Genomic DNA, 16,188 nt, shown 5'->3' with positions numbered 1-16,188 from the left:
GTATTTCAAGTAATTTCAGGGACTTGGATAAGTTATAATCCAATTCTCTATTGTGATAGCTCCTAACAGTGAGTGAATGGGATTATTCCTAGCCCAAGTCTTATTTCAATTTGGCTCAAAGAAAATTAATTTTCTTTCTCAGAAGATTGCTCTATTTATAGAGTTTTAGGCTTATATCAAAACTTAGAACCTTTTGCTTGACAAAGCTGCAGCTTAGAATGTTATCTCAGCAAAGCCCAAGACTTTAACCTTGAAGTGCAAGCATGTGCCAAGAATAATTTTTTCAGAACAAGTAGATCTTTAATGTAATTCCTCCTTTTAATTTCTGGGAACTGCAAACTTCACAATACCCTAGGTATCAGGGTCATTTTAGATGGAGTAACACTCTGCATGGAATTCCTTAGGGATGTATTGTATATTATTGTTGAATTATGAGTAGATATTATTTGCCAGAAGCATAACAATAAATAATAGCTATCACATATTGAGTCACTACTACATATCAGGATTCTCTAGAAGACCTTTTATAAATTATCTCATTTAGTTCTCAGAACATCCCTATGAGCTAAGTATTAGTACACTCATTTTATTTATTAACATATTTATGCTGCTGGCGATTGAACTGAGGGCTTCAGGCATGATAGGCAGGCGCTCTACCACTGAGCTATATCCTCAGCTCACACACTCATTTTTACAGATAAGTTAACTTAGCTCACATGGTAAGTGCAGAGGGTTTATGTAATATATCTAAGGTCAAATAACTAAAAGGGGGCATGGCAAAAGTTTGAATCAATATATCTTTTCATAAGACAAATAGACACCAAATTATACATTATTTAACTCAAAGGATTATGATAAAACCTATTGATCCCTTACATAGCACATTGCCTTCCAATACTCCCTCATGGTAATAATTTATTATCCTTATCATTAAGTAATTCTTTAGAAGATTTCCCAATCAAATGAGGTCTAGCCAGATAGTTTACATAATGAAGAGTCCAGTTCAGTTCCAGGTGTTTGGGATGGGAAAGACAGGTCAAAATCTTAGTGTGTGGTTTTATTTTCCAGATGTTTATGCCAGTAATTGGTTGCATATACCAAACAATGATGCATCTCCATGACTTTTTCTGCTGCTAAAGCCAAAGTTTTCAGTGGTGGGCAAGGGAAAACTTTAGCAAGTGAAGATGGAAGAAATTTAAAAATCCTCCAGCACACCTCCAGTATCCTCAACAAACCATTTCAATTGCTTGCAGATTACACTGGCTTCAATCCAACTAGGACTCTTCTATTCTGACAACTTTGTACTGGAAATGATTGTCTTGCTTTGGTATTTGGTGGTCAATTTCAAGATATTTCATAAATGCCTGAAGAAATGTTTTTTGACAGTTTGTAGAAATCCTGGCTACAACTCATTCCACCATTATCAGTCAAGAAAGTGCCAAGATATAGGGTTGGACCATACCAAATAAAATCTCATTCCTGACCCATAAATATTGGAAAGTATTTCAACTTCTCAAGTTGAATGCCCAACTGTATTAAAGTACCATCAACATCACCCTCAACAGACAAGCCTCGTTGCTTTGATCCCAGAGTCCCGATTATCTTAATTTCCTTCACAGAAAGAGCTGCCAGGGTAAGCAAGTTGAAAAACCAGAGCTTCGAGCCAAAGCACCTGGATCTACAACCATATACTTTGTGCAATTCGCTGTCTCTGGGCCTTAATTTTTTTCATCTGTAAAACGAGGGACTGGGCAAACCTTCTCTTCCACTTCCAGTTCTACAATAATGATTTTCTCTGATTCATTTCTCTAAGTCCATTTTTGTAGACAAAGACCAGGCTCATTTCATTTTCTGGAGACTTTGTTCTCAAAGTCACAAATCTGCCAGATTATCCTTTAGGAAAGGAAAGGAACAACCTTACCCAAACCCTCTCATCTATAAATCACAATGGCATTTCTACAATTTTAAAAACTTGTTCTTTTCTGGTGGTTGCTAGGAATTGAACCCAAGGCTTTTCGCATGCTAGACATGCTCTCCACCATTAGGCTACTTCACCCAAAACCCCTAAAAGGATTTATTCTGAAATAATCGTACTAATGAACCATTTTAATGATTTATACCAATAATGGTCTGAAACACAAGAAAACTGTAATGTATAACCTATATGTAATATGAGTATATAATTCCATTTTCAATATACCTCCAAAATATATCATAGAGGACATGAGAAGAAAATGTCCTCTCACTGAAAAGTCCAAAAAGTCAAACCTCAAAAAAGTTAAATACTTGCTTAATAGAAACACATACTTAAAGCAGAACAAAGGCTACAAAATCTGCTATCATTCTGCTTTGCAGACAAACCACCTTATTTTAAGATTCAATTATGCCATCCCAGGAATAAGAAAAAATGTAATAAAGTTGTATTGCTTGAGGCAAAACACCATGTTGTTGCATGCAAGAAACTCTCAGAAATGCCAGTGCAGAGATTCCCTGAACTTTATTTTCCCAGAGAAGATTTATACTTCATGGTCCCAAGATTTTGAGATGTATGAATGAGAGACTCGGAACGTGTCTAGACTGGGTAAGGTTACATCACTCCAGTTTCTGTCCCCTTCTGGCCAGAAACTCTAGGGAACTGAGAAAGGGGAATAAAGCACCTTTAACTCACCATCTTAAAGAACCACAATGAAAGCTTAGAGATTTTTTAGGATCTCAGTCCACACCATTCCTACCTTTTTTAAATACTGGAGATTGAATCCAGGGACACTTTACCACTGGGCTACACCCCCAGACCTTTTTCATTTTGAGACAGGGTTTCACGAAATTTCCCTGGGTGGGCTCAAACTTGTGATCCTTCTTCTGCAGCCTGCCAAGTGGCTGGGACTATAAGCATGCACCACTGCACATGGCAATCCACACCTACTCTGGAGATTTCCTGATTTTCCAGAGAATTGTCATGTACACATGAGAACAAGCACTCATCATGGACTGCCCATATTTACTGCATTGCAGCAAAGAAATATAGAATTGTTATATATATATACATGCCAAATCAAGGACTATCTCTCCTTCTAATGATTTTGCACAGTAAGGAAGCTGAGTAGGATCAAAAGATTCCACCCTATATAAACCTGACTTTTAACTTAGAATGAACAATAAGGAAACTCAAGTCTTTGGAAATGATTCAGCCACTTTGTAAAGTGCCCAAAGGTCTTATAGTTAAGATGATAAAGAGGCATACTTACCCAATGTGGTTAGTTCTTAAAGAGATTTCCAGTTCTCTTAGCACTTGTGTAGATTCTTGTACACGCCTTCTGAATTTCTATAATCAAAGAACACAGATTCTAACAAAACATACTTCAGCAACTGCTGCAACTACAGCTTTCTTATAATAAACTTAATAAAATATGAAAAGATCTTTATTCTGAAGCTGGCTTCTGTCACCTTCTCCCCAAAGCATAGAAATCTTTCTTATCATAAAAAGTACCTTATGAGAAAAAACTACAAAAATTATTTCATGTAGTATCTTTGAGTAAGTAGATTATTTTACCCTACTCCACATATATAATAATATTCACCAATATAGCTACGGGTCAGGGATTCCAAGATCATCCCATTTCAGTGATTCACTAGGAGGACTCAAGGGCTCAGAATATAGTCACACTCAAAGCTGTGGTTTATTGCAACAAAAGAAAGCAAAGCTAAATTGGCAAAGCAAGAAGATGAAAGGGATGAAGTATGCAGGATACCTGGTGCAAGTTTACAACAGTCCCCTCCCCCCAGGAATCACAAATGACAACAGTCATGAAGTTCACTGGAGACCCAGCAGCTAAGGTTTTCACTTGGGGTTGGGGGGGAGTTGGTCTCCAAGGCACTCTCTGCCTTATTCATGGCAAAATTCCAGACTCCCAGGGGAAAAATGGGCACTCAGCATAAACCATTTTTTTTTTCAATAACAGTTTAGGCACAGTAAGCCATTCTTAGGGAATGGTGGGAACCCTCCCAAAATACAGATGCCAGCCATGCAAGCAGGTCTTGCTCAGCACAGAAAAGTCTCAAGCTTGCTACATCAAATTCCTCTCTGCTACACCTAATGTGTTCCAAAAACAAACATTCATCATTATCTCTGCCCCTTAGTCCTCACTTAGGAGGTCTCTCCTGTGGAACATCTCCCACATGTACATACCCATATATAAGCAGTATATCCTTCCTCATTCTCTTGCCTATCAAAATCCCACCTGCCCTTCCAGGACTCCATTGGGAGTTCTTTCTTAATGAATCTTTCTATATCTCTCTATCCTCTTGAATCTAAACCATTTCCAAGACACCAATGGATTGCACTACAATTAGTTCTCTGGAACACATTTTTCTATAGAAACATTTAATTTATAGTGACCACAGTCTCAAGCCATGCTGAAAGAAGGAAATTGATGTGCCATCCCTTCTAACCAGGCTACCTGAGTCATAGACCTGAGCCACCCTTACATTACATTATGAGTTACATGTGAACTCATGCTCAGGATATGAAGGACCCTTCTCTGCTGTCACAAGTGCTGTGGAAACAACAGTCATCAGCTCCAAACCCTGATGATAATGGCTCTCATGGCTTCAGAGAAAGATGTCCAAGGACAGGAAGGAAAGGCAGGAGGTGGAAAATAAAGATTTGAGTATGTGGAGTGGCAAGAGCCCTGTCACACACTTGGGACCTGGTGGCCTAATGGAGACTTAGAACACGGCTCAGCTTAGGTAGGCTCCTCTCACCCTCTTCTCTTCCCTTTGGCTTCCTTACAGTTTCTCCATAACTGCTATTCCCCAAACATGCTAAGAAGATGTAATGTTTTGGAAATCCAGACGTAGTGGGATAAAGTAAATAAAAATATCCCTAATGCAATGAAAAAGAGAAACATTCCCTTTTTCATTAAAAAAAAAAAAAAAAAAAAAACTAAGAAATGGTAGGGTCATTGATGTTTGGAGGAACATCTAAGCCCAGATTCCTCAACCCCTTTCCAGCAATAAAGATGGTCAGTGCAATACAGGACAAGAAAGGGGAGCACAGCAGGATGGTTGGCTAAAGGGTTGTTCACTCATTCTCTAAACACTTCCCTTGGAGATTAAAATCATTAATTGAATAGAAAGGAATCAATGGGTGAGGTGGGCAATTATAGAAGGAAAGAGAAAAGACAGAAAACCTTATATTCTTCATTTGCTAAAAGGAAGACAGGACCTGTGAGGAGACTACACAGCAGCTTTTTCTAGGTGTGCTGCCCACTCCCTAGTAGCTATTCACGCCTTAGTCCTAAGTCTTAGGCTGTCTGCACATGGGGCCTTCAGAAAACACTGCAGCATTCCAAGTTGCGCATTAAGCACAGTTCTGACTTGCTCCCTGAGGCCTTTGCTGCTTCCCTAACTCTGCCTTATGCCTCCTCAGGCAAGATTGTCCCCTACACATCATCAGCCCCAAAGGCCCAAGTTTATCAGTGAGAGCATAATGGCATTTATGAGGATCAGGTGAAGGGTTAAAATGTGTGTGTGTGTGTGTGTGTGTGTGTGTGTGTGTATCTCAAAACAAGGTAACCAAATCAAGGCACTAGATAATAGTAACAGCAGCAGCTAACATTTCCTAGGCACTGACCATCCTGGGCATTGTCCTTTTGCAACCGCATGATAACTGAGGTAAATGGAACCAGACTTTATTCCTGTATTGTACTATCTTGGGAACAGCTCAATTTTAGTCTGGATTCTAGACGATAGAGAAGCTTTGGAATCCCCTTCTCTATCTAACACATAAACAATGAGTGCTAACACTTTGCACTTGTACAATGTATCCTGAATGCTTTAAAACACTTCAAGGAGAAATCATGAGCCCAGGGGGACCAGCAAGGAGGAGCCAGGTAGAATCCATTTGTTCTGTACTCTTTTCCTTCCTTCCCTAGAAAAGGAGGGCCTGTGGATGAACCCAGGGCGGCAGCTGACCCCAGGGTGAGCCACACAAAAGGTTTCATTCCCCAAATGCAGCTCTAGCAAAGGCAAAAATTTCTGTTTTCATGGTCTGCAGCCTTTTCCCTGCCAGACATGAATACATCCTTCCCCCCAAGCACAGTCTAATAAGTGCCTGATATTAAACACGGAGGCTGATTTAGAGAGTTCTGGTCTCAGAGATATCTAATTTAGGCTCTTCCTTCCCTGCGCTGGAGGGCTTCATTTAAAACTACTGAAAAGAAAATCTAAATAGAACATGCTAAAGAATTTAGAAATTTTAAAAAAAAGCTATTTCCATTTAATTTGAACAAAAGATTAATGAATGAAGTACTAGAGGGCTCCAGACACAGTTAAAGGAAGACTGCTCAACCTAGACTGTTGGTGCTAAAATTTAAAGCTCTGATTTGAAATCACCCCACCACCACCATACTAGGGCTGAGAATTTTAAGCTCATTTCAGCTGCAAGCCATGCCTTATTCCAAACAAATCTCCCTTTTCTCTGGGTTTTAAGCATTATAACTATGTTGTGCAGAACAGATCCTCTCCTACTGCCAGCTCCCAACAGAAATCTTACTACAGCAGAGGTAGTTAATCCAACCTCCAGTTTATCTTTTTTTTTTTTTTTGCCTGTTTAAATGACTGTTTTTTGCCTCATCCTTCAAGATCAAACCAGGGGATTTGGGTAGACACGCATGGTTCAGGGCAGAGGCGTCAGGGAGCAAACATGCAGACAAGGATTTGGGGTCCTATTCCACTTTGTTAAATGATTTCTGAGACAGCAAAACAGTCTCTCTCTCTCTCCCTCTCTCTCTCTCTCTCTCTGACAGGAGGTCTCAATCTTGTGTGCAGACATCAGCATTTCTGCCCTACTCAGCTCAGAAGGCGTGTGCCTAGTAACAGGGCTCAAGCCATCCAGCCTGGAAGTTACAAGTTTGGGAAATTATGAAAACCTTTAGAAAACTTTTTGAAATCCATTTTTTTTTTTTTTTTTTTTTTTTTGCTTTGCTTGACTTTTTTGGGAGGTGTGGAATAAGGAAGGGTTAGCGTGAAAGAGGGAAAAAGATTTAGTTTAAAAAATTCAAGCGCCAAGAGGTCTGAAAACTGGCTCCTCGGAAAAAGTGTGCCTTTCTTTTCTCATAAGTCACATGCCAAGACAACAGAGAATTCAGCTTGAGATATTTTCACTGGATCCTTGAAAGCAGGAGTTGTGGAAGGTCGAGGAAAAAACAAATGCTGCTGTCTGGTGAAGAGCCACTTCATCCATCCTGAGCAAAGGAGGCTCTGCCCTGAGACATCCCAGGACCCACCCAGGCCTGCAGGGCCGTGCCAGGCTCCATGCTTTACCACAAGGATCGGCTTAAACCAATTGTGTGGCTGCACAAAGCAGGGCTTGTTTGTAAAAGGAGAGCCAGTTGAGAATGGAAGCAACTATTCTTTCCTTACCTTCTTCGGGCCAGAGGCAGGGTTTGGGGCAGGGAACCTACTAAAAGTATCAGCACAGGATGTGACTGCACAGCTGGGATGACAAAGCCCCAATGATTTTTCAAAGTCTCTAGAAATGCACCAAAGCATGAAAGACAAGTATTCCTTTTGCAAAGCCTGCTATTCCTGGGGCCTACCCACCTTTGGGCTGGACTCACTGCCCTGTGTAATTGAATAGCAGAGAGTCAATAACCATTAGAGGTATGTGACCCCCATGGAGCAAAATACTCTTAAATGCTTCCTTAAGCAAGGAGGATGGTGGAGTACCCTCATTCCTTGTCTTCTCATGTTTTCAGTATCCAAAGGTGGTTTTCCTAGAGGCTTTGGCAGAGACAAATGCAAGGGAAAGAAAATCTTTCCAAGTACATAAGGATTCTGTCCACTAATGAGGAAGCTACAACACAGAATGGAAACAAATCCCCTTACCTTCCTGGTTACAGCTGGATCCAGATACCCTTTGAGCTTTTGAATGTATGTATGGGGAGGATTCTTCACCTGGAATCGTTCCTGCAGGAAGCACAAAGGCAAAGAGCATGAAAGGTATGAAGGCATGACACAGTCCGCTACATCACACAGATTAATGTCACTGACCATGGCCAAAATGCATCCCAGGAGAATGTGGCCCTGCAAATAAGCACTATGCACTAATTGTTTTGAATCTTTATAGTAGATGATCTTCTCTTGGCACAGGAAGAAACTGAAGCTCAGCGAAACATAATACTTTCCTTTGATGCCAAAGCTTGTTGGTGGTACAAAAGGATACAAACCCATGTCTGCTCAGCTCCAGAATATGAAATGCTTTCTCTGCAGGATATTCTTGGCCTGACCTATTTCAAGTCCTCCTGAACAAGCCTTCAATAGCTTGTATATTTCTTGGGATGTCTTCAATGTTCAATTATCTTTCAGACAATTATTTAGTTTCATCCCGTATTTTTAGACTTGACTCAAACTAGATACAACTTATTTGTTTCAAAAATAAGTGGTGAGTTTATAGCCAAGAGACTGGAGTGTGGAGCATGTGAGTGTGAACACAGGTATGTGTGTTATCATTAATGGGCTCCTTAAGCAGCTCCTAGTTATGAGATCCAAAAATATTTTGATCAGGTATATATACATACAATGTGTGTGTGTGTGTACACATGTGTACATCCACGTTTGCACACACTTGTAGAGAAACAGCATAAAAGTCATGGATGAAGGGCCAATGAAGGGAACGGTCATAATCATAAAGGCAAAGACATAACACTCCTGAGAAGCTGACAAAGTGCTATTTTAGGACCTGCATCGTAGTTACCAGGCATTGACTTTATTCTACTTAATATGCCAGTTCTCAGGTTTCACAACCTTTTCTGTATATATTCTACAAGGAGGATGGTTTAATCAGCTCTAAAAGAAAACCAAGCTGGGCACCGTGGCACATGCCTATAATCCCAGTGACTGGGGAGGCTGAGGCAGGAGGATCACAAGTTCAAAGCCAGCCTCAGCAACTTAGTGAGGCACTTAGCAACTCAGCAAGACCCTGTCTCTAATAAAATATTTTGCAAAAATATTTAATTATGTCTGGGGATGTGGCTCAGTGGTTAAGCACCCCTGGATTCAACCCTCAGGACCAAAGAAATAAAGAAAGAAAGAAAGAGGGCTGGGGTTGCGGTTCAGCAGTAAAGTGCTCACTTAGTATGTCTAAGGCACTGCGTTTGATCCTCAGTACCATATAAAAATAAATAAAATAAAGATACAAAAAATATTTTAAAAAAAGAAAACCATGAAATGAGGATGGATTTTATCACTTTCTTATCATGTTCTTTTCTACTTACAACTCAAAAGATGTTTTCCTCATCTTTCTTTTTAATCTGATTATTGCTTACTTTAGAATGAAATTTTTTGATATTTTGTAACACTGGCAACAGGCCAACATGATTAAGCATTTCTTTATCCCTTATAAACTTGTGTTTCTCCAACACAAAGGACCACCATATTCTTCCTGATCCACTCAAGTCTTACCTAATTACAGATTTAGAAAATCTAAAGATCATCTGATATTGAAAGAACCTCTTATTACAGAAATTTATTGAAACAGCTATTACTAATATTTAATACTTTATAACAGGGGAAGTAGTTTGTCATTAAACATCTACTAATATTTCCCCTTTATTTAAAAATGAGCAGGATGAACTTTTTAGTATGTAAACTATATCTCAATAAAGTTCTTTAAAAAGAGATCAACATACTGTTGCTAATTATTCCCTCAAATTTTCAATCCTGAGAGCAATTTTCTTTCTTTTGGTACTAGAGATTGAACACAGGGGCTCTTTACTACTGAGCTACATCCCTAGTCCTATTTATTTGTTTATTTAGTGCTAGGATCTCCCTTAGTTGCTCAGGGTCTCTCTAAATTGCTTAGCATGACCTAGAACCTGCAATAGTCTGGCCTCAGCCTCCAAATTGCTGGAATTACATACACTACTGTGCCCAGTCTGACAGCAATTGCTAAGTAACAATTCACTAGTATTCACCATGTTTAGTGACATTCTTGTGTCTATGCATGAAAACATATGAATTTTTTTTTTCTTTTCAACACTAACACTTTGCTAAGAGATCATAGGAGAATCTACTGCCATAGGGTTAGCAATGCTGTCGCTGAGGACTAAAATAATCACAAAAAGTTCTGGAAAATGAACTAATTAAACCATGACTGCCAACCTGTGTTTGCTAACAAAAGCTGATGTCAGAGAGAGAGAGATTAGGATATTAATTTAAAAATATGATTTTTAAGAATACAATTGCAATTATTCAAAAATTTAAAAATCCAATGATGACACAAACAGCTCCTCTCCAGCACAGCTATCTCTAAATAAAAAGTACCTAAAACTTGAGACTCAACAAATTGTAACTCCACCAAACGCACTGTTTCAAGACTTAAAATCTCAGCCTATCAACAGTTGCTAAGAGACTTCTGTTTTCTTGCTCTTTTAGGCTATCTATCTGTTCATAAGAGAACAGTCATATTTATTCCTTTAAAACAAGAAATTTTGGTGACTCAGAGGGGCTTTCTCAAAAATACACACTTACTGGTCCTGTTGACTTGATTGTATTTCCTTTCTGAATACAAGAAATTATGGACAAGGTCTAAATTTAATAAACTTCTACTTGTGTTTAGTATTTGCTACTATGGTTTCAGAGCCTTTGAACAGCAGCTCTGATGATAGGACCCAGTCAATCAAACTCGTGTCCAAACTAAAAGACATTTGCTGCTGAGCCTGTGCTGTGTCAGTCACATGTTCTGCAAGTGCCAAATGGCTTTCATAATGACACATTTCTCATTAACTGGTCACCGGGAAGGTAAGGCTGCTTATACAGAACTCCTCTCAGAGAGGGGAAAAGGAAAAGCATTTATTGGACTTCACTCATATCAACTGCAACAAGAAGTGGAAAACCCAGGCGATTCCTAAAGGAACTGTACAAAGGGGCTATGATGTGCACTAAATAATTAGGTAAATAATTAGGTAAATCCCCGTGAGTGGAACTTATTGGCTAGACTACAACATGGCCTTTGCTATGAGATGCAGAAAGCAGTTTCCAGTTTTTTCAAACCTGGACTGTTTCTTTGGGAACAGTTCCCCTCCTCACTTATATGCAATGAGATTTCTCACTGAAAGATTTTCTGTATAAAGATTGGGACCTGGATATTCCACTCCTCTAGCAAAAACATTTCTGATCTTTTACAGCCTCTCTATCTACCTGTACAATTAATTACACAAGAAATTAATTGAGGTTAATTTGGTATGAGATTGACTTACAACAATCAAATTATAAACATTTCCACTCTATAAATCATTTGGATAAGCAGCTCCAAAATCAAACAAAATCCTAGTCAAGTTTATGTTATACCTTAATATTCTGAGATTTAATGAAAGAAATTACAGCAAGACATTTGAAAAAAAAAAAAAGAAGAAGAAGAAGAAAGTCTCTAGGAAATGAATGTCTCTCAGGGAATACACTTACTGTTGAGTTTCTCTCCCTGTCTGGGATGGTCACAGGTTCACTGGCTCTATGTCAGTAATATAACGACAGAGCTACACAAACAGCTTAAGTATCCTTAAGGATGAATTAGATGTCACCATCATTATGCCATTATTAATGTTTTTTATTCGGATCCTGTAGTAATTCACAATGGATAGTGAAAATTCAAAGGGCTTTGCTTTTTTACACATAAGTTTACCACACCTGAATGCCTCCCCACCTTAGAAGCTGGAAGTAGCTGGGGTTGGGCATCCTTTCCCAAGTCTGAGTAAGCAAACTATAGTCTCCAAATGAGCCATAATCACAACTAGAACCATTGCCATTAATGAGTACTAATTTGGAAGATTCAGCTTGGTGCTCAGAGTTCGATGAACAGAAATAATCCATGTCCTCAAAGAGTGTACCCTCTTAAATAGAATGCTGACACAGTAGACATGGAGAAGATGAGAATAAAATATCACACTAATATTGTTTATAGATAGAAAATACTTATACAGTGTACAAAAGACCAAGAATAGTGCACTTGTATGGAGAAGGGGGTGCCAAAACCAATCAGATTTCCTAAATTGGAGGCATTGAGGTAAGCCATAACACTTCAGCCCTCATAGGGAGAATTATTTATACAAATAAAAAATAACTGACACAAAGTGAGCTACACTCCCCCAAGAAATTGAGAGCACCAAAGTCTCTAAGAAAGCTTATACATGTTCTTGCCCCAAAATATTTTAATTTCAAAGGGGATGTCAGATTCTTCTGACTTATAGAAAGTACAAATAGGAGTATATGGAGAACAATGAGAAAGGAGAGGATGATTTGAGGAATGGTGGCATGTACCTGTAAGCATCACAAGTTTGAGTTTATTCTGTGGAACTTGGTAAGGCCCTGTCTCAAAATAAATAAAAAGGGCTGAGGGTCTAGCTCAATGGTAGAAACACTTGCCCAACATTTGTGAGGTCAATCTCCAGTACTAGAAATAAAAGGCAAGGGGGGGACTCCACCTATTAATTGCAATAGGCGGCCATGGGCAAGTTCTGATGGGATTCTAATTTGCAAAACAACTACCAAAGGAAACCAGTGCCAGCCCACCTGTGCTACTGTTCAGGGGAGGTTCCTGTGGTTACTAATGGATAAAAACATTCTACCAAACAAGACCCTACCCCTGAACATTTTGAATAATGCTACCACATTTAGGACCCCTATTTTCAGGCACTGGCATGAATAATACCAAATTTTGGGAAAATGATTTTTGTCATTTTATCCTTTCACTCATCCAGAACACATTATTCAAGACTATGTGTAAAAAGCATAAAAAAAGAAATAAATTCAATTTTCCAAAGCATTAAATCTTATCTGTGTGATACTATAGACATAGCTAAATCACAAAGTACAATATGATAAGAACCATATGTGATCCTCTGGAAGTTCAAAGAAAGGTGAGCTTCTCTCCAACTGAGATGATCAAAGCAATCTCCCTGGAGAAAATGGCTTTTGAATCGAATTGTGAAAGGATGGCAGCATATAGATACCCCAGAACAGTGTAAGAGGAAGGAGACAAGAGTTTTCCAGATGAGGGAACCTAAGAATAAAGGCAGAGAAGCACAGGGCATGTGCTAGTAACTTCAAGGGGTTTAGCTGGGTTTCAGGTACATTATTTATGAACAGAAATGGCAAAAAGTAGCTAAATGGTGAGTTAGAACTGACAAGAGTGCATGTCAAACAACAGGCCACTCAGTCTAGGACAGACAACTGGGAGTCAATCAGGAATTCTGACTAGCAGAAAAACACCCAGTTAATACTGTAGAACTCTCCTTTCTCGATTCCCAACTGAAAAGCTGGCCATTTCTGCACTAGATTAGACTTGAAAAATCAGCATGCCAGATTCATTCCTAGGCCAGTTTCTTGGAGAGCTTTGAAGCATTCTTCCACTCTGAATATGAAATCATTTTCCTAGTCAGGGAGAAGAAGATGACTTTCCAAGTGTTCCATTACAGCTCCCAGACTGAAAATAACTTTTGAAGAGACTTTTCCAAACGATTTCCTTTATTTAGACTAGCAAGAGTTTTTTCTAGTTCAATAGTCTTTCCTGATCAAAACATTCCATAACTCATTTTCTAATATGTAATATTAATTAGGCTTCTTTAATCCCACTCAGCGTTCACCATTTTAATCACTTTAAAAAAAGTGTTTGCATTGAATTTGTTGATCTTGAGATAAAGGAAGTCAGACCAATAAGGTTTATTTTCTATCTCATGTAGTTCAAAGCAAAATTTGAACCACCACAAGTGCTTGCCACACAGCAGGTGTTCAATAAGGAATAGATGTTATTATTACTGAAGATCTAAGAACCAGATAGAGTGATGAAATGTCCAACTGGTATGGGTATCTCTAGGATAATTTGTAAGGTCTTTTCTCGTCCCTCTCTCAATAGGCAAAGATTTCCATTCTTTTAGGCTGGCTTTTTTTAAGTATAAACTATCAAAGACCTTCCTCTAAAGCAATTAAGGATGCTTATTAAACTGAAAGTTCTTTTGATCCAATCCATTACGTAGCCAGGAATTTTCTTATATTCTCCAAACAGTTCTCCTGAATACTAATGGTTATTAATTATGGCTTTACACTGTACTTCCTTCTTTGGATTGCTGAATCTCCCTCTTTAATCTACAAAGAAAATGTGCATATGCTTGGCAAGCAAAGACTTAGGAATATTTTCAATTCTGCTTAAAGAAACAGACTTACAATATAAAACAATAGTTTTAGTCTATGCCTTCATAAAAATTTTGAAAACTTTCTGGAGTACACTCTTCCCATAAAAATACTGATGAGGGCCACAACCAAGTTAAGATGGCGCCTGGCAGTTTGCTAGGAGGAGTGGTTTCTGAGCCAATGCCAGCGAGCCATTAAGATGATAAGGATTCCTTAATGACTGACTACTGTATCTACTTTATGTTAATTAAGTTAAACTGTGTGTAATTACTTGGGTATATGTACCTCTGCAGTCCCGGCAGAGAGGTGGTGCCTGCTACCTAGGGTACCCGCTACTTTGAGTTCCCGCTGAGTTCACTCGCAATAAACTAGTTCCCGCTTCAACCTTCAAGTTGCTTGTCATCTCCCAGTTATTTCGCCCAGCTGGACAACGGCAAATACAAGGTGTACAGCTGGAGGTATAGCACAGTGGTAGAGCACTTGCCTATATGAGGCTCTGGGTTCCATACCCAGTACCAAACAAAAACAAACGTAAAACTATGAGATATAAACACATCTTGTTTATTCATCTGAAAATGTCAATATGAAACCCTCTCCCCCATATTTGTTACATATCCCAGGAATCTTAGTTGGGAATGCCTTCTGAATGGGAATAAATTACTGAAGATCTTTAAGTTTCCAGAGATAATCGTGTTTCATGAAATAAAACATTGGATGGTGGAGAGAATGAATAATATTTCTGATCCTGATCAGGGAAAAAGGAAAAAACAAAAAGACAGAATAAGCCTTTTGTGAAATTATATTTCCTGTAGAAACCATTAGGTTTTTCACAATTTAGATGACAGCACTAAAATTTTTCACTGTAGAATTTGAAAGCATGCTAAGCTCCTATTTCAAGAACTACTTTCCATGTTATAGTCATACTAATTGGCTTCTCTAAAACTTAATTTGCCCCGATTCAAACTGTGTGGAAACACATGGGTACAATTCTCACAATTTCAATAAGTGCTTCCTCAATCGATTGCTTGGAATATTTATTCAGAGCATGATTTATATTTGTGAAACTTTAAAGCAGATAGCATTGAGGCAGTAAAGGAAGGTACCTTACACTGAAGTCAGTGTCTGACACATGTAAATAAAGACTTGTGAGCAGAACAATTGAAAAGAGGGACAAGTTATTCTTAGTCAGATCTTAGTCTTGCCCTCACTGCTTGTTATACTTTAATAAGGTACAGATTTAAACATAAGAGACAAGCTAAGAATACTAAGCTTCAACATTTATTGATGGTTGTTGCTTACAGTAAAGAAGCCATAATACAATGTTCAACCATGGAACTAGGTTTTAATCAATGCAATGATACATCATAAACCACTTTTCTTCATGAAGGGATAAATGAAGTGGTAAGAAAGGCTATTAAAAAACACAAGAAACTTATACTTCAAAAATATCACTTAATGGGCTGGGATTGTGGCTCAGTGGTAGAGCACTTGCCCAGCATGTGCGAGGCACTGGATTCGATCCTTATCACCACATATTAATAAATAAAAAATAAAAGCCCATCAATAACTAAACAAATTTTTAATATATATATATCACTTAAAATAGCAACCAAAATCATGAAATCCTTGGGGATAAATTTAATAAAGTCTGTGCAAAAGCTATATACTGGACACTTCAAAATATTCATGCAAGATGAGTAAGTCATTTAAATGACTGATGGTGAAGAAGCCATATCACATGATGATCTAGGTCCTCCACTGCCATTTTTTTTAAATTTCCAAACCATTATAGTTTTTTTAAACATAAAAATTTTCAGAATCAGGCAACTGTTGTAGTATCAACACAACTATTAGCTGAACAACAAAGTTATTTGTGTGTGTGTGGGGGGGGGGCAGTGAACAAAAATAGCCTTCCACAGTAAAGATTGAGTTAAATTCCAAGCATTAAACAAGTAGTATTTGTATTACCTGCTAGAAATTCTTAGCTAGCATGCCTTAAGTTTG

The 16,188-nt window shown here is 38.4% G+C and overlaps 1 protein-coding gene across 3 annotated transcripts in view; it reads right to left on the bottom strand.

The window, feature by feature from the left end:
• Positions 1 to 16,188, bottom strand: part of Fmnl2 (formin like 2) — a 281,047-nt gene that overhangs the window by 94,976 nt on the left and 169,883 nt on the right. For all 3 annotated transcript variants that reach the window (XM_026389145.2, XM_026389166.2, XM_026389156.2), the window contains exons 3-4: positions 7,888 to 7,968; positions 3,246 to 3,322 (exon numbers count right to left, since the gene is read on the bottom strand). In XM_026389145.2, coding sequence (XP_026244930.1) covers positions 3,246 to 3,322; positions 7,888 to 7,968 — 158 coding nt within the window. The remainder of the gene's footprint in view (positions 1 to 3,245; positions 3,323 to 7,887; positions 7,969 to 16,188) is intronic.

This window comes from Urocitellus parryii, chromosome 1 (assembly GCF_045843805.1).
Source record: "Urocitellus parryii isolate mUroPar1 chromosome 1, mUroPar1.hap1, whole genome shotgun sequence".
NCBI lineage: Eukaryota > Metazoa > Chordata > Mammalia > Rodentia > Sciuridae > Urocitellus > Urocitellus parryii.
This window is presented reverse-complemented; position numbering and strand designations above follow the sequence as displayed.